Genomic DNA, 27041 nt, shown 5'->3' on the forward strand with positions numbered 1-27041 from the left:
ACCCTCAGTAAGAGATAAATATTTTACCTTTTATCTTACAGTTGCTCCAAAGGTTAAGGAGACACATTACAGAATTATGTTTAGGATTTACCCTGTTAGTGATTTTATACAGAAAAGATTTAAATTTTAAGTGGACCCATGTGTTTTTTGTTATTCTTTTCCTGAAACACTTTATCATCTATTCTTTTACTGAGATGTTACTTCTAAATTCTGGTTTGATATTCATAGTTGGTTATCATTAAAAATGTAAACAATTCCTCCATTTGTTTTGCTGGATATATTTTCTTTAATGTGATTTAAATTCTCTTTTTTAAATGTTGTTAACTTTGTTTTATTTTTGGATAAAATATCATATTCATACATGCAAATGGTTAAAAAAAAAAAAAAAAAAAAAAAGGTAATCCGTCCTTTGTTTCAGAGCTTTAAGTACTTAAAATAAATAAACAGAAAGTCTGAAACTCTTTGCCACTCCAAAATATTTATTATTTTAATGTATTTTTATTTGATGTCTTTTTGTACAATGGCATACAGAAAATTTTATATCATTTGTACAAATCAGTATTTAAAATTTGTAATAAGCTATAGCATACATAAGAAAGGTAAATAGCACTTAATAGCTAACTATACGAAATTGAGGAGGAGTAAAACAATAAAAGAGAATGAATACGAATAATAAAGCATGAATAAATGTATGGAAAGTGCTGGAAACCCTTGCAGCAGACGCAGACATCACTTTCAGGCAGAATAACTTTGATGTGGCAGACGTAAACGTCACGCAGACGTCACGTTCAAGCAGACGAACTGTAATGTGGCAGACGCAGACGTCACGTTCGACTATGGAAGGCCGACGGGGCCAAAAGTATGGCAAGCCAAAGTATTCATAAACGCCTGCTCGGGCGTCTGATTGCACACTGACACGTCAAAAGCGTGCGTTTTGTCAGCAAAACGCGCGTCCTCGACGTGTGATTTGCCATAAAAACGCGCGTTGTTGATGCGCGTTTATCATAACAGAAATGGGCGTCGAATACTGGCGTTTTGAGTCGGACAAAACACACGTTATGAACGTGTAAACAGGTAAACCAAACTGGCGGTGCAAACGCCTGTCTGAAGTATCCAGACAGGCGAAAATAACGTGCTCCCTTCTAGTGTTCTCAAAATGGCACGTCCAAAGCATGTGCTCACTTCATAGGGCTTGAGTCTGTCATGCTTTGTCCGCTAGGATTTGGGGTATTACGGTAAGGCATTGCTGCCACATAGGTATTATTTTCCCCCCACAAAACACATTAAACAAATGTCATTAAACTTCGGTTCACATATTAGCTAATGCTCCTTTTTACATTTACAAATGTTGTGAAAATATAGCTGAATTAGTAATTATAAGCACAAACTATTTATGTTAATATATTCATTAACTCAATCACAGTCTGTAAAAGTCATATATTTGGTCTTTGTTTGCTGTGTAGACTCCTATTATTTGCACATCTTAAATCACTTAATTATTTGTTAATGTTTTTGCATACCCAATCTAAAGTGGAAACTATTCATCAATTGTAAAGGTTTATAAACATTTACTAATCATTAGTACTTTCATGAGCAATCATTTTGATGGCAAAAAGTTTCCCAAATGACCAGAATTCACCCTATTTTCATATCTTTACAAATAATTTATTAATCATTTGTTCATGTTTTTGCAGTACCCAATCTAAAGTTGAGACTATTCATCATTTGTAAATGTTTATAAATTTTACATTTTTTAGTATCTTTATTGTCACTGGACTTTTAGCTACTGTAACTATGTTTGTGTAAAGGGTGGTTAGTTAAGTTTAGCTAAATGCTTGGTAAAGACATAAACACATTGTAATTTTGGTGCAAAACATGTTTTTATTACACTTATATTAGTATACTGGTGTGTATCATTAAACAGAATATTCTTTGAATCATACATCAACAGGAGGGGGGAAACAAATTTTCTGGAAAATATATGTATTTGTTAGGGTACCAAAGCAATGAAATATAAACGGATTGAATCACGTTCCCTTATCAAATTGACCCCTGTACACTGCTGACCCCTTACCCAACCTTAAACCACCAAACCTGTCCCTAACCCTACCCGTATACCTCAACAGCAGCAAAAGTGTTGTACATTAAGAAAAGCTTTTAATGATTGAATAACATGTTAAAATCCTTTGTAGATTTTCGAGATGTCCATAATCATATGAATAACTCATTTTAGTCAATCTCTGCAAGACAGACTTTTTAGGATAGGAGATAGAATAAAAATGAGCTCCTAAAACTTACTGCCAGATTCTGGAAGATAAATTCTTCAAACAGTGGTACAAGAGGATGTGATGCTGGTCCTTCAAGAGTCACGCTCAACTTATCTGTCCATAAAGCCTATACAAAATCAGTCTTCATGTATTTCACAACACTTTAGCATGTTATTCTTATTAAGTGAGGGTTATTTTTTTTAGCATTTTTTACCCAAGCAAAGTCTCGGAGAACCTGACACATTGCTCTTCTGGAGACTCCAGGAAGGTTGCAGTTCTGGAAAATGCTGGCGCTGGAGACTAAATGATTCCTGATGGTTTCACACCTAATTCTTCACCTTAATTCTTGTGCAGTTAACGTGTCTTTTCTTCTGCACCTGTTTTTTCTGACCCTGCTGACCCAATGAGCATTTCGCTGCCCAATGGTCATGCCTTAACTTTGCTAATTCTATTATTGAATTAGTATTGCATCCTTCTCATGGGCATTTAATTATTATTATTATTGTTTTTTACTTGGTCTGAGTTCAATCTCTTTTTTTGGCTCATTTTATCTGTAAAAGAAAGCCTGCCTAATAATTCAGCACACCTAAAATAAGGAGTTTTTGACTTTCAGCCTTCATAGACAATTATATAACTTAGAAATTATTAAATACAAAATCAATAGTAGTTATTAAGATTGATGTGGTTTGGAATTGGTAAAATGTTCTTGGGAAAAAAAATATGACCAGGATATCAACTTGCCTAATAATTCTGCACACAGTGTACAGTTATTAGTAAACATTAACAAGCACGTTATTTCACGTTTCTTTATATGTGAATTTATGTTAACTAATGATCTGTTAACCATTAGGCCTATATAATGTTTGTTAATGATCTATTAATAAAAGTTATTATAAAGTGTTACCCGGTGAATGAAAAACAGTGATTAACCTACCTTACAATTGTGTCTTCCACAATATCGAGGTCCGGGTTTAATGTTGACAAAATATGACGATAAAAGTGATCCTGCACTGTACCAGAATTCTATGAGCCATGGTGGTCATCTAGGTGCTACATGGTGCTATAGAGGTAATGTTACACAGCAGCTAAAATGAACAACAACTTACATCCCTTAGACATAACATAAATTGTACCACACCACTGATCTAGAATAGAGAGTTTATCAGACCCATTTGTTTAATGAACCTTAACCACATACAATTAAAAATGTTTAATATTTAATATGTTTAATGTGTTTTGTGGGGGAAAAAATAATACCTATGTGGCAGCAATGCCATACCGTAATACCCCAAATCCTAGCGGACAAAGCATGACAGACTCAAGCCCTATGAAGTGAGCACATGCTTTGGGCGTGCCATTGAGAACACTAGAAGGGAGCACGTTATTTTCGCCTGTCTGGATACTTCAGACAGGCGTTTGCACCGCCAGTTTGGTTTACCTGTTTACACGTTCATAACGCGCGTTTGTCCGACTCAAAACGCGAGTATTCGACGCCCATTTCTGTTATGATAAAGGCACGTCAAAAGCGGCGTTTTGGTGACTCCAAAGCTCGCATCAACAACGGCGTTTTACAGCAAATCACACGTCGTGGACGCGTTTTGATTAAAAGAAACAGCGTTTCTGTCGCGCGTGTTCCAAGAACCCAAAGCGCCGTCAACAACGCGGCGTTTTATGGCAAATCACCGCGTCGAGGGCGTGCGTTTTGCTGACAAACGCACGCTTTTGACGCGTGTCAGTGTGCAATCAGATGCCCGAGCAGGCGTTTATGAATACTTTGGCTTGCCATATGCGTGTAGACACGGTTAAATTTCACGCGTTCCGTTTGAAGACTTTTGGCCCCGTCGGCCTTCCATATTCGACAGACGCAGACGTCACGTTTGACAGACGCAGACGTCACGTTCAGTGAGACGAGTGCATGTAACAGCGTAATATTAATGGACCCGGCCGAACGCCATAAAATCATGCCGCTTCGCAGCTGGTAAATGATCATGGCATAAACGGATAATCAACGGCTAGCTGTGCATTAAACGATTTGAAAGCACGACGTGGAGGCGAAGAAGCACCCGACGCGCAGCGGAGTGCATTCAGATCGTTTAATGTAGGGCTGAAACGATTCCTCGAGTAATTCGAGTAACTCGAATACAAAAAATCATCGAGACAAATTATTGTGCTTCGAAGAATCGTTTTAGTCTATTTACTAGGGATGCACTGAATTTTCGGCCGCTGAAAATATATGCCGCGTGACGCTCAATATTCAATATTCCGCTCTATCACTGTCTGCTCATTTACCGCGCATACTCACCGGAAAAGCTAAGCCCGCTCAAATAACGCTTGATAAGAAGTTTCTATGTAGTATACTTGTTCCTGTTTGCAGTAGCGTTACTGTGCGGTGACATGCTGTAGTGCAGCTGTACTGGACAACGCTGGTCAAATCTCCTTCACTGATCTGCTCGCATGCGCTGATAATAATAGCTTTGCCAGGGTTTTCATATTTTTACACGTTTACTTGATATGTAGGCCTACACAGAATCATCATTTCTATTAATTTCCCACTGATTTACGCGATCTGATGAGCATTAACTCATATTACGCGATCATATCTCTATGAATGAATGGCAGAGACGTGTTTTTATGGCGTTCGGCCGGGTCCATTAATATTACGCTGTTACTTGCACTCGTCTCACTGAACGTGACGTCTGCGTCTGCCACATTACAGTTCGTCTGCTTGAAAGTGATGTCTGCGTCTGCTGCAAGGGTTTCCAGCACTTTCCATACACTTATTCATGCTTTATTAGTCGTATTCATTCTCTTTTATTGTTTTACTCCTCCTTAATTTCGTATAGTTAGCTATCAAGTGCTATTTACCTTTCTTATGTATGCTATAGCTTATTACAAATTTTAAATACTGATTTGTACAAATGATATAAAATTTTCTGTATGCCATTGTACAAAAAGACATCAAATAAAAATACATTAAAATAATAAATATTTTGGAGTGGCAAAGAGTTTCAGACTTTCTGTTTATTTATTTTAAGTACTTAAAGCTCTGAAACAAAGGACAGATTACAAGCTCGCGGTGATTTCAGCGTCTGCGGACTCGATGAGGACATAAACACACGAACAACATCTCCAGAACTGCTCTGAGAGTCACTTCATGAGCGTTTCACCGTTTCATTTGAGTAAAACTAGCGTCATATCATATTCACACTGGTATTCACGGCATCCCGTCAAAATAAAAGTCCTGTTTAATTTGAAGGCATTGCAGCAGAAATATATTACTATTGTTCAATGTACATATGCCTACTAGTACTACTAAAATTATGAAAACTTAATTTAAGGAAGGATCACACAACATTTCTTCCATGTTTTAATTTTAATAGTAAATCCCCTTTGTTTGCAAAAAAAGTTTAATTTTCAATAATTTAAAGGTAAATAAAATTAATGTTTTATGCCTTCATTTGATAACCAGATACACAACAGAATTTCTGAGAAAAAAATAAACCATTTCATAAGGCTATTTTAAGAATAAATAAAAATAAAACATTAGATGAGAGAAAATAAGACATAACTTTATAATTGTCATTTTCTTTAATCATAGCTATAATTATAATAACACATAAAATATGTTGCATGTAAAAAGTGTTTGTTTCAGTCACTTGAAGGGTGGGTAGATTGTGTGCACATGATCAGGATGGTACCACCTCCGCTGCATTTTCAGAAAGGAAAAACCCTGTTTGCAGGACTATACATTTGGATAATTAGTCAAAAACAACAACAACAACAACAGTTATGTCTGATTCTGTTGCATAGAACTGAATAAAAAAAAATAATACATTGATATTTAATATTAATATATTTTCTTTCCAATTTTCTTTCAATAAAAGTGTGGTTATTTTATTGGCTTGTGTTTTTTAAATTCTGTGTCATTAAAATTGAGTTAAATTAAAAAGTCTTACAAAACTACTTTATATTATTGAATAAAATAAATAATTATTACAAAGCAGTTTCGGTTTTCGACCAAGCACATCCAGAATTCTCCGTTTCGGCCCAGAATTTTCATTTCGGTGCATCCCTGTAACTGCGTAGAGTGCACTGTGTTTGCAACCACATGCTCCTTTAAAGGATTACACACACACCAGTATGCAGAGAGACATTTAAGAGGGTTTATTCTCCAAATGTTGCTGAAAAATGTGTTAATAAATGTTGTGTGTATGGACTCTTGTTTTTGTTCCACGTTAGCTTCCTGTCCACTAATTGTTGCCTCTTACAAAAGCCACAAATCCTTCTAAGAAGACAGTAAAGGCTCATGTCACGCCTGAGCTGTAGTTAGGCTGAAACTTGAAAGTTAAGTTGCACAATGTTTAGGTTTTATTATTTTTTTATTACTATTATTTTGATTTATGTCTTAGTTTTAGGTTGTACTAGGTTTATCTTTTTTAAAGTAATTTGAAATTGATTTTTATATTTTTATATATTTGTATTTTGAATGTAATATGGCAATTAAATGCACTAAATGGGTTTAGTTTTATTAATATATGCAATTTCAGCAATAAAAATGTAAATTTTTCTAAAAAGGAAACAAATTACTTGTTCATTTTAAGAGACCCGTCTTATTTTCTCTTGTATATTTAGTATTGCTCTTTAATAAAGAAAAAGTTATTCTTATCCGATTAATCAATATAATTTTCGGCAGAATACTCGATTACTAAAATATTCGATAGCTACAGCCCTAGTTTAATGCACAGCTAGCCGTCGATTATCCGTTTATGTCATGGTCATTTCCCAGTATTCAAATATTAAAGATGTTAATAATATTTGCGCTGCAATATTTGACCGGAACGATAAAAATGACGGTTATTTTCATCTGTATTACTATTCAACTGTAACTGTATGTTACTATGGTTACCAATGTTTATAGGAAGCGCATTAATAAAGAACGTGATTAAACTGACCTGGAACTACCTGCGGCGAGAGGAGCGAAATAATGCGCCTACAGACCTTTTTCCTGAATAACCGATGAGCGGCGCCATGATGGATTCTAACTTCCGTTCGGATGCTCTCGTGTTCCGGTCTCCGTGAAATCCATTAAAACGGGTAAAATAAAGATAGACTGAATTGAAACTTTTTCAATAACTACATATAAAAATGTGCGGAGGGTTGCTGTGCTGTTGTTGGCTGCCACAGTAACGGCAGTAAACTAAGGCATTCCTTTAAAGTACTTGTTTTGCGTATCAGAAAATCTGTCTTGTCAGGCACTGTATATATATTTGCAGCGCTCAAGTTAAAATACTGAGTGTGAAATAATAATATATGTTAAAATAATGTTTGCTCTTATCATTCTGTGTACAAAATCCCATGAACTTCACCCGATCGGGAGCTGTATGTGCACTCATCTGTTTTCAGTGCAGCTAGCCTCGCGTCGCTTCATGTCATCTTCCCACTCATTGAACTATGACTGGTCCTTTACTGCAAAAAGACGGTCACTGCGACACTAAAGTGATGAAACAATGGCGCCACATGATTTTTTAAAATGACTTTCATAGGTTTCACATTATATTATCGGCTCTGAAAATATGTAATGTGACTAGAAACCCGGAAATGTAAAGCACCGTTCTAATCGGGGGAGACATCCGCGTACGGCTGTCGCGATAACCGCAATATCGCAATACCGCGCTATTGATGAGCATAACCGCAGAGGAATGCAACAACCGCGATATTTCAGTGTTTTCTTTTTCGTGAGGTTACGCCCTTCTTGTTTTACACCTCGTGCATGTGTACTGAATATTAGTAATGATAACAATGTGTATCATGCTGATTTGCACAGAGGCTCAGTAAATTTGCACTTAACAAGCCTAAACAGACAGCGAATGAGAGAGAGATCGACTGATCGCGAGCGATTACCTGCGTCTGTCCTTCAGGCTGAGTCATGTATATATTTGTGAAAACAGGTCGTCATGTCCAAGGAAAGCAAATCTGTCTCAGCATCGACGCTCTGCTGGTCAGCTGAGCCTTTTAAAGTGGCGCTCAAAGTTAAAATGATTTAAACAGAGTGTTTCATTACAAATCTCTGAATGAATCAGCGCTTTTGAACGTGTAGTTGAATGAAGACTCACTCAAAGACAGTCTCTTGCCGCCACCTTGAGGCGAAACAATGAAACCGCACTAACTGAAGCCCGTCTAGAACACGCAGGTGAAATATCAGCAGAAAAAGTATCTTGTCAAGTCAGATTCGAGGATCAGAACTAACTGTTATATATATATATATATATATATATATATATATATATATATATATATATATATATATATATATATATATATATATATATATATATATATATATATATATATATATATATATATAGGCTAACAATATACTAATGATCTTATTATCAGGTTTAAGTTTTGTTATGTGGACCGTTATTTTGTCATTCTCTTCTGATTACTTCACTTCCTGTTTCAACGCGATTTAGTTTCAGTTTTACTGGTTTCTGAATATGACCTCCTTACATCGTAACACATACACACACAGAATATATATATGCGGTAATACCGCATACCGCGCTATTGAGCCACTCAAAATTACCGCAGGGAAATTCCTTAACCGCGACAGCCCTACTTCCGCGTTCAGAAAAAGGTCTATAGAACGTGATTAAACTGACCTGGAACTACCTGCAGTTCAACGAAGTTAATCAACACCTGCCAGCCAATCAGAATCCAGTATTCAGACAGACCATGGCATAATCTTATTTATTTAAATTCTGTCTAAAGTTAACAGACAGTGTTTAAAAAGTGCAGTCCACATGTTTAGATATGTTTATTACAGTGACTGAATTAATTACCTAAATACTGAATGTGGTAAAGCCACAGATTTTTTATTTTTCTGCAATCTACTTTAGTTTGTGTGATTTGTTACTAACTTTCATAATAATGTTTACACCAGGCTTATTTGTCAGTGCTTTATGTTGTCATAATTATTACATGCTTACAAGGCTGGAAGTTCAACAAATCAGTCAATATACTGTGATTGTAGCTGTTAAATAATGTCATTCATATCAATAACGCACGTAATAAACGAATTTTAACTTAATTACTCAATTTAAACTTTAGTCATTTTGACTGCTTCTATTAAAATTTAATGTTTAAGATTGCTGCCTGTCATGGTGGGCTAGCAATGTTAACGTTTAAGTGCTAACCCTCAAGGCTGCATGCATTTATTTGATCAAAAATAAAAAAGTAATATTGTGAAATATCATTTGAATATATTTTTAAAATGTAACTTATTCCTGTGAGTTTTCAGCATCATTACTGCAGTCTTCAGTGCATGATCGTTCAGAAATCATTCTAACATGCTGATTTAGTGCTGGATTTTTATTGGTGCTCAGTTATCAGTAATGGTTCTTATTATTATTAGATGTAAAAAAAAATTTAAAAATTTTTTTTTTTTGCTGCTTAACATTTTTATGATTCTTTGATGAATAGACAGTTCAAAAGAACATCATTTATTTGAAATATATTTTTGCTTCATTATAAATATTTTTACTTTTATCAATTTAATGCCTATTTGCTAAATAAAATTTCTATTTTTATAAAATAAAAATCATTTCTATTAACACACACCAAACATTTGAATGGTTGTATATCATGGTTTCTGCATATATTAAGGAGCATGAAAATACAGCTTTGATCACAGAAATAAATTACGTTTTACAATATATTCATAAAAAAAAACATTTTAACTGATAATTACTTTTAAAATTGTAATTAAAATATAATTTATTTCTGTGATGGCAAAGCTGAATAAATAAATGCTTTTCTTTTAACTTTTATTCATCAATAAATCCTGAAAAAGTATCACAGGTTCCCAAAAATTAAGCAGCACAACTGTTTCCAACATCGATAACAACGGAGTATCAAATTAGTATATTATAATGATTTCTGAAGGATCATGTGACACTGAAGACGAGTAATGATGCTGAAGATTCAGCTTTGATCGCAGAAATAAATTATATTTTGAAGTATATTAAAATAGAAAACCATTATTTTATTTCATTTCATTATTTTTAATACTTCACAATATATATATATTTTGTATTTTGATCAAATAAATGCTGGCTTGATGAGCATAAGAGACTTATTTCAAGAAGATTAAAAACAGTAATGTGTCCAAACGTTTGACGAGCCCGGTCCCCTTGAATAAGCAGGCAGAACGCTTTCAGGCACATCCTGAACGATAGAAACAGAGGGCACTGAGGAGACAGACATGTATTGCATTATATTGTTTGGTATGATTTTTATTTATAAAAGCTTTGCCAAAATATGCTTTTATTTCTGTTAACGGTATGCTCCATGTTAATTGGGTAAATGAACTGAGAAATTGTCCAGCAACACTATATAACGATCTGTTTCAATTTCAGGTTCCACCGAGCCGGACTGTCACATAGTAAGGTGAGTCCATTTTTCTTTTCTTTTTAAGTTTTCAGTGGAGTTTGAGTTATTCAAGCTATTTGAATGCCACAATTTATAATTGAGTATTGATAATAATGAGTGCCTGATAATGTTACAACTTGTGCTGTTCGAAACATACTGTTTGTTGGGGCCGATTGAGGCTTGCAGCTTTCTGGAGAAATGCTCCTTCAAATAACCTCACACCCAGCATCCTGAACAATATTCCTGTTATAACAGTCATAGTCCTCTAGCAATGCTATAGTCTGTGTGTCTTTTTCATCTCAAGTCGGTGATTAAAGGAAGTGTGTATGACACTGATGTCCCATGCACTAATTTCCACAGTGGAGCATGTTAATAAACTCTGACTCTTATGTGTAAGGCTTAAACATTGCCTTCCTTGCTTTGTAATACTAAATGAAACAAATACATTCATAACATATGTGTGTAATATGCAATTAGTTGTGTATTTTTTTAATATTCCCTTGCTTTTCTTCTCTGTTATATCAGTTATTATACTTTACACCTATGGGCAGTAAGCAGAATGAACATTATCTTTGTTACACACAAAGCAGGACAAAATTACTCGATTACAGGAAAATTAAAAATGCTAACCATGGATAACATTTATGATGTGGAAAAGCATATACAGTGCATGCATATTAGGCGATTCAATATTCTGATCATGTTTTTTTTAAGCACTTTTACCAATTCCAAACCACATCAATCATAATAACTACTATTAATTTTGTGTACGATCATTTTATAATTATATAATCAACAAGAACTGGAAGTGAAAACGCTTACTGATGCTCCAGAAGGAATCACGATACATTAAGGGGTGAAAACTTTTAAACAGAATGAAGGCGTACATTTTTCTTATTTTGCCTAAATATTTTGTTCATTTAGTACTGCCCTTCAGAAGCTACAGAAGATACTTCCCAGACAGCAAGCAGTGTCGGCCCAGATCCGGCCCACATGTGGCCGCATTGATTTCATTGATTTGGATCTGGGCCAACACTATGTTGCTGTCTGGGTTATATTCCCACAAGACAAAATAAGCTCAATTTAACCTGATCTTCAAATTCAAAAGTTTTCACCCCTTAATGCATTATTTTTCTTCTGGAGCATCAGTGAGCATTTAAACCTTCTGTAATAGTTGCATATGAGTCCCTCAGCGTGAAAAGATGGATCTCAAAATCATACAGTCACTGCTGGAAAGTGTTCAAATACACAAAAATGTTGGAAAAGCACAGGATTTTTCTGAAGAACAGCAGACAGTTTAACTGTTCAGAACAAACAAGGGACTCATGAGCAACTATCACTAAACAAAAACACACAGCTGTGGATCATTCAGGAACAGTATTAAGAATCAAGTAGATGTAAACAACGGGGTCATTTTATAAATTCAAAAAAATTTCTCTTGTGGACAATATGTAAATGTCTTATCCCTCTTATTTTGGTAAAATAATTAACATTTTGATTCTGCAAGGTGCATGTAAACTTTTGACCTTATGTGTGTGTTTGTGTATATATGTACTGTATGTGTATAATATATTTAATATATTAATATGTTAATATTAAAAGATATTTAATCTTTTTTGTTTTTTGAGACAGCGAAAAGGGGAACTGTCTTTAAGCTGTGGAGTCAGATGGAGGGCTCGCATTTACCTCAAAAGCGGCATTGCAGAAGACTCGAACAACTAGAACCAACTCAAGCACACAATGGTGACACACATTTGTAAGACCTTTCCTTGTGATATAAAATTTCCTGTGGTAATTATTCAGATTCTTCTCATTCTTATTGTGTAGCACTGTTTTAAGCTTGGTGAATATTATGTACAGTAAGCACTAGAAGTAGAGACTTATACTACTTGGGGTAGTGTTTTAAATTAACTTTAATTTTGCTTTTGATGCAAAAATTATCAAAAGAAAAGATGTAGTGTAGTAAAAGATGTTTTGTGTAGTAATTCAATTGTTTTAATATGAATATTGTTTTAATAGTGTTCAGGACAGTAATTGTCTGTACATCTAAATAATTTCTTTAAACTTTTGTTGTCTAAGACCTTCATATTATACCTTTTAAAAAAAGATATTTAATTATGTATTATGATGCTTGTAATCATTGCTTTTAAAGGTATTTATCATTTCTACTTAAATAGTCATTATCTACTTGTATGATTTGTATTATCCGGGAACTGTACAAATACTGTGGCATATGGACATTACTCTTTTTATTTGTAACTTTTAAATGCAATACTCTTTTTAAATGCATTTTCTGTAAAGCTGCATTGGAATATGTATTGTGAAAAGCACTGTACAAATAAACAAATTCTGTTTGAATTCTAGATATGTATACAACTTATTTCTGTGTGTGTGTGTATGAAGGCATATATATATATATATAATAATATAAAATACACTAAATGAGCTGGCCCAGATCCGGCATGGTACTGGACCAGATCCTGCCCACATTTGGGCCAAATCACCATAAGTGAATCCACATCTGGTCTGGAGCTGGCCCAGTTCTGGTCCAGATCCGGAAAACCGGATCCATGCGGTATTGGCCCGTTGTGCCAAAAGACACCGGCCCGAGTCCGTTACACGGATCTGGTCCAGAACGTCCGATGGGTCTGGACCAGATCTGGCCCAAATGATTTTTGCTGTCTGGGGTATTTTGTGACTTAAACAGGAGCGCGCGAGGCATACTGTATGTGTACAGACAATTCTTCACAGTCTGATCACCTTATTTCATTACAGAACAGCGAAAACTATATAAACAACAAATCACATTAATAAGCATTAGAAATAGCCAAAGCTTAAAACATTACTATCGGCTGTATGATTAAATTAAAGGTTTAGGGCAAACTTGTATTAAACATGCTCACATTTTTCACGCTGACTTTATGATGCAATCCTCTATATTTGCATCAAATTTAAGTTGTTCAAATAAAGAAATATTTCCAGCCCACAGACAATAATTAAAAATAAGTTTGATCACTTAATCGAGTTATTCTCTGTGATTGCATGCAACGATTGAATATCATATACTGTGAACAAGAGCGTGAGGTTAATCACAATAAATATAATTCAAAAATAAACTAAATAATATTAAAATTAAATCAGTCCGAGAGTATTCCTCTGGCAGTAACTTGAGCTGCGTGCTCTTCATTAATCTGGCGCTGACAGTCGCGTCGCTCAGATAGGCTCATGTTACACATTAAAATGAAGGATGACATGACACATGGTATGGAATCGGTATAAATATGCAGTCTTAACATTGACGTTTATTGCATCAATGTTCAACTAAACTAAATTAGTTTAATTTTCTTCACAAAATGCCGTCTGTCCATTGACTATAAAGCGGGCGGAAATAGAGTGGGGAACTATGATGTCACTTTGTGGCGAAAACCTGGAAGCGAGTGCATTTTAGCGCTTCGGTTCCATCGTCTCAGAGTCAATGGGTTTTTGAATGGGATTTTGGTTAAATCCCTAAAATAAGGTCCGTGGTTCACACAAGCTCAAGATACTTTCACGTTTTATTCTACGACATAAAACACACCAGTTACACCCCACTCGTGATTTTTTTAAGCTGTTATGTCTCTTAAAAAAGACGGTTGCTAACAAGTTGCTAAATGGGACTACAGGCGCTGTCGGAGACATTAAACGTCATCACGCCGAACAGTTCATCAATATACAGTATTTTCCAATCGTAGTATAATTTGTAATTCAATTAATTTTAGGATAAACAATGAATAGTTTACAGCATTTTATATTGTTGTTCGATGTTGTTGTTTTTGCTTTGCCCTGAAATCGACACATGTGCTTGTTTTGTCACTTTACTGACACAGAGACTCTCCGCACCATAAGGTAAACGCATATTACGATTATTACATGTAAACACCACATTTGCCGGCTTAACGTGGTGAAAGTTAAACTTTAATGATGCATATTGCTTAAAGGCACGTAAAAATTCAATGTTTGCGGCCACATGAAGCGGTTAGAAAACATAGATTGAGGATTTCCTTGAAGCACGGATAAAATAACATTTTGTGTACCAATCCTAACAAAATGAGAGCTGAAATGTGGTACTTTGTTCACTAAATAAGTTTAATCTTACCATATCCAAAAATTCGCTCACTCTGCTGTTATTTAAATATGCGGGATACGTTTTAATTAAAATATTCATATTAATCAATGATTTATTGACTTTTAATGCCCCTTATTTGAAATGTACAGAAATACGTGCTTTAAATGTCCTTTAGTTAAGATTATTTCATTTATTCACTATACTATTTATTACTAATGTCTCATTTCAGTTTTAGTTTGTCTCTAGTTTTGTATTTATTCATGAAACGGTTCTTGTAGCGTGGATTAAAATTCATATACAGAGTAAATCCTTCACTGAACATGTTATAAATAAGTTTGAAACAGTTGTCGGAGCGCGGTGGTGGTGACGCTGAAGACGAGCGACTGTGGTGCTGTAGTTCGCTTATAGCCTAAGTTTAGCTTTTCAGTTCTGCCGCTTTTATTTAGGCTTCAAAATTCGTCAAAGTTATATTATCTTGTCAAGATTATCTTGAGGAACAAAACGTGTAAGTTTCATGAACTATGGTTGAACACAGACCTTATTTTTTGCGATAATCCAAAAGCCTATGAAAAAATCCTATTGGTTTTTTGTCGAAGGAACCAGTTTCATGCTAACCGCCGATCCGCCTACAAAGTGACGTCATAGTTCCCCCACTCTATTTCTTTCCGCTACTAATCGGAGCCGGATGTGACGACACGCGGACTGTGATAAAGGCCTATTCCTGATAGACCAGTGTTTCTGAGCGCGGAGCTGCTTTGTGTAGTGTTTCCGGGGAAACCGCAGTATTTCAGCGCTCCTAAAGCGCCACCTCGTGGCAGAGAATGAATCTGCATTTCTAATAAGCCTTTCTTGCCGTTTATGGTCAGATCAATGCAAATATCAACTCATGTTTTTACGCAGCAAACACAGAGTTGTAAATGAGAAAGAAGTTGATGTGCCTTCTAAAAATCTTTAACATAATTTATATGCTTGCTTTATCCCTTTTCATAAAAACAATCTATAGCCTGAAACGCTGTTGTATAAGATTTGTATTTTTGTTTTTGTGAAAACCTGTATCTGAACTGTAAATCATGTAATTTTATGGCTCAAAACTGTATGTTACCACAGACATTGTCCAACCTCGCTCATTCTGTGTTCATTTTACTCGTGCAGCTCTTAAAATGGGTCATAAATTGCCTTAAATTTATTTTTAAAAATTCTGCAGATACCCTGTAAATAGTGAAATAAAATTCCTTCCTTCATATTTGTTAATATTTGTGTATTGATAATATTTTTGATTGACATTTAAACTCCTATCTGATTTTCTATATTTAAAAAATAATAAAATAGTAATTTTTTAATTCGGGCTAGTTAAATTAATTTTTGGGCTACCAAAATCTGAAGAGTACCTGCCCGAAGGGCTACCAGGGATTTTGAAATTTTGCGAGCCCTGATATACATGCATGCGTGGAATTGTGTTAAAAATAATAATAAATTCATTGCAAAGACAAATCACATCTATGACACATACTGGCCATTAATAACAAATTCATCACAAAAGCAAAAATTAGCACAATTGTATACAAATACAGTATATATACCAAGAGGTATAAAACTAATCTTGTATTTTACATAAATATTGTGATTAAATAATAATATAATATAATAAATGACTAAAACAGTGCAGTGTTTTAGTCAATTTTAATACTTCTATTGTGATGGTCATAATGGGAATAAAGGCTTTATAACTTTTTTGGACCAGAAGAAGTGCCTTGGATTCCTTTCTTGTAATAGTTGCTTTAAACCAAACCAAAGAGCACCTTCTGAGATTACTTCAGGTCCTTTCAGCAAGTAGCACTTCAAGACGTCTCCTACGATCTGTGTTTCTTTATACTTGAGTCAAAGTTCAAAATAAAACTATGAACCGCTCCATTGTGAACGAACAGAGCTGTATGAACCACTGCAAGCTGTAAAATAAACAATATTTGACCAAACTCAACTAGTTTTGCGAGAGAACACAAATATCTTTGTCAGAGGATGCAATAGTTTTGTGAGCCTGCAATTATCTTTACGAGAGAACGCAAAAGTTATACGAGCCAATACAAAGTTTCTTGGGGAACATAAAAGTTATAAAATATATTTTGTGCAGTAACTGCATCCTTGAATAACAGGCGTATCTCTATTACAAACTCCTTAAACACACCTGAAAAATGTGGTGCTCGTCAGGACTAACTGGATGTTGACTCCATTAAATGATAGAGAATGTAAGTATAATTAATCATATTGATCTACTGACACACATCATCATGACTAGTGTTAACAGTTAACTGTTATTATCAGCTGCATCGTTCAGCACATGTACTCTGATAGCATCTGCTGGTGAGCTCTCACTCTCACAGTCAGCTGAATCTCACCCTGAACAACAACTGAGCTTAGATTTAGCCGTCGACACAAAACTGAGATCAGATGTAGTGAATGGACAGAATGCATCACTCTATAGCTAACACTGAAACACAACAGAGCCTCTAATCTAAACACACTCATTAAGACCAGAAAACATGCTCCAGCTTATGCAGAAATCATATTTCACAATAACTGTAAGTAGCCAGAGATTTTCTCACCTCAGCTGTGAGATGTAGGGCAGACACTGAAGGAAACTCATCACTTCTTCCTCTGAACATCTTCTCAGCTCTACTGGTTTCTTCTCTGTCTGGAGCTTCAGCACTTCCAGGAGGACGGAGCTCTTTCTCTCTGAGAGATCTATGATCCAGACATCACGTGACTGGAAAACTGACTGTAATGCTGGAAGATAACTCCTGCCTGTTTGAGTCTCATAGTTCTTCACATGAGAGCAAAGATCCAGCAGGAAATCACTGCCATAAATTATGTGAATCCATCCATAATCAGAAGAGCTGGTGCAGACTGACATTAACACTTTCAGTATCTGCTCTCCTGTCTGTGTCTCAATCTCTGCTGCTTTAATGAAGAGACTCAGAAGAAATCTGCTTATAACACTTTCACTCTGATCAGAGAATCTGTAACAAAATGGAAAAGAGAAATGTGAATAAACAGATATCACAGAACATATACAGCTATGATGTGATTAAATAATGCAAAATAACAAACTGTGTTTTGTTTCTGGTTTTCAGCTGATATTAAACACTTTTTAAATTAGACATTAAATGTCAATAATTAATTTACAGTTTTGATAACTGTACAAACCTTAAATAATGGCATCAGATACAACACAGACTTACACTGAACTCAAGTCTTATTGAAGAGACAGTAAAAGATGAAGATTCATGAGACGCAGCGAAGCAGAAGAGCTACATTTGAATGAAGTAATTAAATAATACTTCATTTTAATCTAAAATAGGATAAACTGACACAATCAGTATTCAATATAACCCTGTTCAATATATCCACGTAAACAGTTTAAATTGTACTCAGTTTTAGTCACATTTCTTTTATAAATTGATCCTCACTGGTTGTAATATAGCGTTTTTCATATACATGCATGCGTTAGATATATCATATAGATCATAACCCATGTAGATCATGCTTTGATCATTTTGAATCTGATCGGGACGATGTAGTCAGTGAGAGAGATGCATTTACAGACACAGAAACATATGTAGTTGTAACCGATCCATCGATCTGAATAGGGGTGTGTGTGTGTGTGTGTGTGTGGGCTCTATCTATCTATCCATCTATCTATCCATCTATCTATCCATCTCAGGGCTCATAAAATCGCTAGCCCGACGTCCCGGGGGTATTGTGTTTTCCAGTCGGGCTCCTTAAATACAGATCTCCCGCAGGTCCTTATAAACTCTTAAAGTGAGTTGTATCAAAATTAAGGCCATAAAAAGTTTTAAATACGTTAAATGGTATAAGAAATGTCTTAATTATAATTTCTAGAGGTCTTACAGTTGGGGACGGAAAGACATGAGTCGTGATACGGCAGGATTAAACTTCAAAAGGCAATGATGTCATTGAATAAATAATGAGCGCTGCAGTTTCAAGTCAAAATGCGGCGCAGATGTCTTTATGTGAATGTATCTGAAGGGAACCGACTGTCCTCAGAAACGTGTCTTTGGCATTTTACCTATAATAGGCCTTTATCACACTTCCGCGTTCGAAAAGTTTTGTTGTGGATTATTTACGTAGAATTCAGCACAGATACGTCTTCTAAAGACACCAATCTCAGTTTACAACAATTAACTGAGTATTATGAAACGAAGGAATATGTTGTCACGATATCCAGATGCGTCCCAGACAGCAGTTGACTCTGTGCCAGATCCGTTTTCAAACCGGCAAATCCGTATTACAGTCACATCCGTTTCAGTGCTGTAACACGGATCCAGCCCGGGCCCGGTTTCAGTGGCGGGAACTACTGTCGCAGAGCAGATCCGGGCCGCGTCCGAAACGAGCGCGTTTTTTTCTGCAGTTCAGAACAGAAGACGTCAAAGATATTTGCTCTGATCAAAGCAATAAATTGTATTTTGAAGTAAATTAAAATAGAAAACCATTATTTTAAATTGTAATACTTTTTCCTGTATTTTTGATCAAATAAATGCTGGCTTGATTAGCATTTCGCGGAAAGAGTAAAATAAAATGTGTTGTAATATACTGTTTCAATATCTTAGAGAAACCAATTTAAGTGGAAGGATTTTTTTTTATTTTTTTAAACAATGCTTATACACAACATTCTGGTCCACACTCACACCAGATGGTGGCGGTAATGCACCAAAAAGTTGTTTGCCAACCGCCAATAAACCTTAATAGTAGAAGACGACGTCAAGACGATCGAGGCACGGACTGCACGCTGTTATCCTCACAAACTTCACCAAGGTATGTCACACCATGTGATCACACTGTTCTACTAACAAATAAATTTCTTATGTTGTGTACTCGATAACTGTTTTATTGCTCCTTAGATCGGTGTTGGACCGGCGAACAATTTAGGCCTGTTATCAGAGGACTTGCTAACATGAAGAAAACGGTCCAGAGGTCTGTAATTATACGTAATAAACGAATTTTAACTTAATTACTCAATTTAAACTTTAGTCATTTTGACTGCTTCTATTAAAATTTAATGTTTAAGATTGCTGCCTGTCATGGTGGGCTAGCAATGTTAACGTTTAAGTGCTAACCCTCAAGGCTGCATGCATTTATTTGATCAAAAATAAAAAGTAATATTGTGAAATATCATTTGAATATATTTTAAAATGTAACTTATTCCTGTGAGTTTTCAGCATCATTACTGCAGTCTTCAGTGCATGATCGCTCAGAAATCATTCTAACATGCTGATTTAGTGCTGGATTTTTATTGGTGCTCAGTTATCAGTAATGGTTCTTATTATTATTAGATGTAAAAAAAAATTAAAAAAAATTTTTTTTTTGCTGCTTAACATTTTTATGATTCTTTGATGAATAGACAGTTCAAAAGAACATCATTTATTTGAAATATATTTTTTGCTTCATTATAAATATTTTTACTTTTATCAATTTAATGCCTATTTGCTAAATAAAATTTCTATTTTTATAAAATAAAAATCATTTCTATTAACACACACCAAACATTTGAATGGTTGTATATCATGGTTTCTGCATATATTAAGGAGCATGAAAATACAGCTTTGATCACAGAAATAAATTACGTTTTACAATATATTCATAAAAAAAAACATTTTAACTGATAATTACTTTTAAAATTGTAATTAAAATATAATTTATTTCTGTGATGGCAAAGCTGAATAAATAAATGCTTTTCTTTTTAACTTTTTATTCATCAATAAATCCTGAAAAAAGTATCACAGGTTCCCAAAAAATTAAGCAGCACAACTGTTTCCAACATCGATAACAACGGAGTATCAAATTAGTATATTATAATGATTTCTGAAGGATCATGTGACACTGAAGACAGTAATGATGCTGAAGATTCAGCTTTGATCGCAGAAATAAATTATATTTTGAAGTATATTAAAATAGAAAACCATTATTTTATTTCATTTCATTATTTTTAATACTTCACAATATATATATTTTTTTGTATTTTTGATCAAATAAATGCTGGCTTGATGAGCATAAGAGACTTATTTCAAGAAGATTAAAAACAGTAATGTGTCCAAACGTTTGACGAGCCCGGTCCCCTTGAATAAGCAGGCAGAACGCTTTCAGGCACATCCTGAACGATAGAAACAGAGGGGCACTGAGGAGACAGACATGTATTGCATTATATTGTTTGGTATGATTTTATTTATAAAAGCTTTGCCAAAATATGCTTTTATTTCTGTTAACGGTATGCTCCATGTTAATTGGGTAAATGAACTGAGAAATTGTCCAGCAACACTATATAACGATCTGTTTCAATTTCAGGTTCCACCTGAGAGCCGGGACTGTCACATAGTAAGGTGAGTCCATTTTTTCTTTTCTTTTTTAAGTTTTCAGTGGAGTTTGAGTTATTCAAGCTATTTGAATGCCACAATTTATAATTGAGTATTGATAATAATGAGTGCCTGATAATGTTACAACTTGTGCTGTTCGAAACATACTGTTTGTTGGGGCCGATTGAGGCTTGCAGCTTTCTGGAGAAATGCTCCTTCAAATAACCTCACACCCAGCATCCTGAACAATATTCCTGTTATAACAGTCATAGTCCTCTAGCAATGCTATAGTCTGTGTGTCTTTTTCATCTCAAGTCGGTGATTAAAGGAAGTGTATATGACACTGATGTCCCATGCACTAATTTCCACAGTGGAGCATGTTAATAAACTCTGACTCTTATGTGTAAGGCTTAAACATTGCCTTCCTTGCTTTGTAATACTAAATGAAACAAATACATTCATAACATATGTGTGTAATATGCAATTAGTTGTGTATTTTTTTAATATTCCCCTTGCTTTTCTTCTCTGTTATATCAGTTATTATACTTTACACCTATGGGCAGTAAGCAGAATGAACATTATCTTTGTTACACACAAAGCAGGACAAAATTACTCGATTACAGGAAAATTAAAAAATGCTAACCATGGATAACATTTATGATGTGGAAAAGCATATACAGTGCATGCATATTAGGCGATTCAATATTCTGATCATGTTTTTTTTAAGCACTTTTACCAATTCCAAACCACATCAATCATAATAACTACTATTAATTTTGTGTACGATCATTTTATAATTATATAATCAACAAGAACTGGAAGTGAAAACGCTTACTGATGCTCCAGAAGGAATCACGATACATTAAGGGGTGAAAACTTTTAAACAGAATGAAGGTGTACATTTTTCTTATTTTGCCTAAATATTTTGTTCATTTAGTACTGCCCTTCAGAAGCTACAGAAGATACTTCCCAGACAGCAAGCAGTGTCGGCCCAGATCCGGCCCACATGTGGCCCGCATTGATTTCATTGATTTGGATCTGGGCCAACACTATGTTGCTGTCTGGGTTATATTCCCACAAGACAAAATAAGCTCAATTTAACCTGATCTTCAAATTCAAAAGTTTTCACCCTTAATGCATTATTTTTTCTTCTGGAGCATCAGTGAGCATTTAAACCTTCTGTAATAGTTGCATATGAGTCCCTCAGCGTGAAAAGATGGATCTCAAAATCATACAGTCACTGCTGGAAAGTGTTCAAATACACAAAAATGTTGGAAAAGCACAGGATTTTTCTGAAGAACAGCAGACAGTTTAACTGTTCAGAACAAACAAGGGACTCATGAGCAACTATCACTAAACAAAAACACACAGCTGTGGATCATTCAGGGAACAGTATTAAGAATCAAGTAGATGTAAACAACGGGGTCATTTTTATAAATTCAAAAAAAAATTTCTCTTGTGGACAATATGTAAATGTCTTATCCCTCTTATTTTGGTAAAATAATTAACATTTTGATTCTGCAAGGTGCATGTAAACTTTTGACCTTATGTGTGTGTTTGTGTATATATGTACTGTATGTGTATAATATATTTAATATATTAATATGTTAATATTAAAAAGATATTTAATCTTTTTTTTTTTTGAGACAGCGAAAAGGGGGGAACTGTCTTTAAGCTGTGGAGTCAGATGGAGGGCTCGCATTTACCTCAAAAACGGCATTGCAGAAGACTCGAACAACTAGAACCAACTCAAGCACACAATGGTGACACACATTTGTAAGACCTTTCCTTGTGATATAAAATTTCCCTGTGGTAATTATTCAGATTCTTCTCATTCTTATTGTGTAGCACTGTTTTAAGCTTGGTGAATATTATGTACAGTAAGCACTAGAAGTAGAGACTTATACTACTTGGGGTAGTGTTTTAAATTAACTTTAATTTTGCTTTTGATGCAAAAATTATCAAAAGAAAAGATGTAGTGTAGTAAAAGATGTTTTGTGTAGTAATTCAATTGTTTTAATATGAATATTGTTTTAATAGTGTTCAGGACAGTAATTGTCTGTACATCTAAATAATTTCTTTAAACTTTTTGTTGTCTAAGACCTTCATATTATACCTTTTAAAAAAAAAAAGATATTTAATTATGTATTATGATGCTTGTAATCATTGCTTTTAAAGGTATTTATCATTTCTACTTAAATAGTCATTATCTACTTGTATGATTTGTATTATCCGGGAACTGTACAAATACTGTGGCATATGGACATTACTCTTTTTATTTGTAACTTTTAAATGCAATACTCTTTTTAAATGCATTTTCTGTAAAGCTGCATTGGAATATGTATTGTGAAAAGCACTGTACAAATAAACAAATTGTGTTTGAATTCTAGATATGTATACAACTTATTTCTGTGTGTGTGTGTATGAAGGCATATATATATATATATATATATATATATATATATATATATATATATATATATATATATATATATATATAATAATATAAAATACACTAAATGAGCTGGCCCAGATCCGGCATGGTACTGGACCAGATCCTGCCCACATTTGGGCCAAATCACCATAAGGGAATCCACATCTGGTCTGGAGCTGGCCCAGTTCTGGTCCAGATCCGGAAAAACCGGATCCATGCCGGTATTGGCCCGTTGTGCCAAAAGACACCGGCCCGAGTCCGTTACACGGATCTGGTCCAGAACGTCCGATGGGTCTGGACCAGATCTGGCCCAAATGATTTTTGCTGTCTGGGGTATTTCGTGACTTAAACAGGAGCGCGCGAGGCATACTGTATGTGTACAGACAATTCTTCACAGTCTGATCACCTTATTTCATTACAGAACAGCGAGAAAACTATATAAACAACAAATCACATTAATAAGCATTAGAAATAGCCAAAGCTTAAAACATTACTATCGGCTGTATGATTAAATTAAAGGTTTAGGGCAAACTTGTATTAAACATGCTCACATTTTTTCACGCGCTGACTTTATGATGCAATCCTCTATATTTGCATCAAATTTAAGTTGTTCAAATAAAGAAATATTTCCAGCCCACAGACAATAATTAAAAATAAGTTTGATCACTTAATCGAGTTATTCTCTGTGATTGCGTGCAACGATTGAATATCATATACTGTGAACAAGAGCGTGAGGTTAATCACAATAAATATAATTCAAAAATAAACTAAATAATATTAAAATTAAATCAGTCCGAGAGTATTCCTCTGGCAGTAACTTGAGCTGCGTGCTCTTCATTAATCTGACGCTGACAGTCGCGTCGCTCAGATAGGCTCATGTTACACATTAAAATGAAGGATGACATGACACATGGTATGGAATCGGTATAAATATGCAGTTTTAACATTGACGTTTATTGCATCAATGTTCAACTAAACTAAATTAGTTTAATTTTCATCACAAAAATGCCGTCTGTCCATTGACTATAAAGCGGGCGGAAATTTCTTTCCGCTACTAATCGGAGCCGGATGTGACGACACGCGGACTGTGATAAAGGCCTATTCCTGATAGACCAGTGTTTCTGAGCGCGGAGCTGCTTTGTGTAGTGTTTCCGGGGAAACCGCAGTATTTCAGCGCTCCTAAAGCGCCACCTCGTGGCAGAGAATGAATCTGCATTTCCAATAAGCCTTTCTTGCCGTTTATGGTCAGATCAATGCAAATATCAACTCATGTTTTTACGCAGCAAACACAGAGTTGTAAATGAGAAAGAAGTTGATGTGCCTTCTAAAAATCTTTAACATAATTTATATGCTTGCTTTATCCCTTTCCATAAAAACAATCTATAGCCTGAAACGCTGTTGTATAAGATTTTTGTATTTTTGTTTTTGTGAAAACCTGTATCTGAACTGTAAATCATGTAATTGTATGGCTCAAAACTGTATGTTACCACAGACATTGTCCAACCTCGCTCATTCTGTGTTCATTTTACTCGTGCAGCTCTTAAAATGGGTCATAAATTGCCTTAAATTTATTTTTAAAATTCTGCAGATACCCTGTAAATAGTGAAATAAAATTCCTTCCTTCATATTTGTTAATATTTGTGTATTGATAATATTTTTGATTGACATTTAAACTCCTATCTGATTTTCTATATTTAAAAATAAAAATAAAATAGTAATTTTTCATTCGGGTAGTTAAATTAATTTTGGGCTACCAAAATCTGAAGAGTACCTGCCGAAGGGCTACCAGGATTTTGAAATTTTATGAGCCCTGATATACATGCATGCGTGGAATTGTGTTAAAAATAATAATAAATTCATTGCAAAGACAAATCACATCTATGACACATACTGGCCATTAATAACAAATTCATCACAAAAGCAAAAATTAGCACAATTGTATACAAATACAGTATATATACCAAGAGGAATAAAACTAATCTTGTATTTTACATAAATATTGTGATTAAATAATAATATAATATAATAAATGACTAAAACAGTGCAGTGTTTTAGTCATTTTTAATACTTCTATTGTGATGGTCATAATGAGAATAAAGGCTTTATAACTTTTTTGGACCAGAAGAAGTGCCTCGGATTCCTTTCTTGTAATAGTTGCTTTAAACCAAACCAAAGAACACCTTCTGAGATTATTTCAGGTCCTTTCAGCAAGTAGCACTTCAAGACGTCTCCTACGATCTGTGTTTCTTTATACTGGAGTCAAAGTTCAAAATAAAACTATGAACCGCTCCATTGTGAACGAACAGAGCTGTATGAACCACTGCAAGCTGTAAAATAAACAATATTTGACCAAACTCAACTAGTTTTGCGAGAGAACACAAATATCTTTGTCAGAGGATGCAATAGTTTTGCGAGCCTGCAATTATCTTTACGAGAGAACGCAAAAGTTATACGAGCAAATACAAAGTTTCTTTGGGGAACATAAAACTTATAAAACATAAGACAGAATTTAAATAAATAAATAAGATTATGCCATGGTCTGTCTGAATACTGGATTCTGATTGGCTGGCAGGTGTTGATTAACTTCGTTGAACTGCAGGTAGTTCCAGGTCAGTTTAATCACGTTCTATAGACCTTTTTCTGAATGCGGAAGTCTCCCCCGATTAGACACTCATTAAGACCAGAAAACATGCTCCAGCTTATGCAGAAATCATATTTAACAATAACTGTAAGTAGCCAGAGATTTTCTCACCTCAGCTGTGAGATGTAGGGCAGACACTGAAGGAAACTCATCACTTCTCTCTCTTCCTCTGAACATCTTCTCAGATCTACTGGTTTCTTCTCTGTCTGGAGCTTCAGCACTTCCAGGAGGACGGAGATCTTTCTCTCTGAGAGATCTATGATCCAGACATCAGGTGACTGGAAAACTGACTGTAATGCTGGAAGATAACTCCTGCCTGTTTGAGTCTCATAGTTCTTCACATGAGAGCAAAGATCCAGCAGAGCACTGCATTTTTCTGGGTCGTATCGTTCTCTCATGTCAATAAGTTTGCAGTCGCACCGAGATGATTTATGGAAGAATTCTACAAAGAAGGTGATTTGTTTCAGTGGATCTTCACAAGTCTTTAACCTGCAACAAAGAAATCAAACCTAAGAGCATGTACCGATTGACTTGATAGATTTTTTTTTTTTTTTTTTAGGATTATGCCCACCAGACAATGCTAAGATATTTCTAGGTGATATGGATGCTAATCGCAGCCGTCTGTTTAACAGGGTAACTCTCAGATATATGTCTTAAAATGCAGATTTTTCTAAGTTAATCAAATATGCCCCTTTCAACAATAATACTGTGGTCAAACAAACAAAATGCATTTGAATAATTACAAAACCATATCAAATCACTCAAAAGACAGACAACTATTTTTGATATATCTTGTTGC

The 27041-nt window shown here is 34.8% G+C and overlaps 1 protein-coding gene and 1 long non-coding RNA gene across 7 annotated transcripts in view; one reads left to right on the forward strand and one right to left on the reverse strand.

The window, feature by feature from the left end:
* LOC131536081 (uncharacterized) overlaps positions 1 to 27041 on the reverse strand; it is a 124903-nt gene that overhangs the window by 93739 nt on the left and 4123 nt on the right. For 5 of the 6 annotated variants that reach the window (XM_058768765.1, XM_058768767.1, XM_058768768.1 and 2 more), the window contains exons 4-5: positions 26354 to 26731; positions 17403 to 17816 (exon numbers count right to left, since the gene is read on the reverse strand). In XM_058768765.1, the coding sequence (XP_058624748.1) occupies positions 17403 to 17816; positions 26354 to 26731 (792 nt within the window). The remainder of the gene's footprint in view (positions 1 to 17402; positions 17817 to 26353; positions 26732 to 27041) is intronic. The other variant, XM_058768766.1, reaches the window with a different exon arrangement.
* LOC131536137 (uncharacterized) lies at positions 18584 to 26552 on the forward strand. Its single transcript, XR_009269861.1, has 4 exons — positions 18584 to 19632; positions 19719 to 19791; positions 21160 to 21194; positions 26428 to 26552. It is a non-coding gene; the product is annotated as an uncharacterized LOC131536137 (long non-coding RNA).

The sequence above is a fragment of the Onychostoma macrolepis genome, chromosome 03 (genome assembly GCF_012432095.1).
Source record: "Onychostoma macrolepis isolate SWU-2019 chromosome 03, ASM1243209v1, whole genome shotgun sequence".
NCBI classification, from domain to species: Eukaryota; Metazoa; Chordata; class Actinopteri; order Cypriniformes; family Cyprinidae; genus Onychostoma; species Onychostoma macrolepis.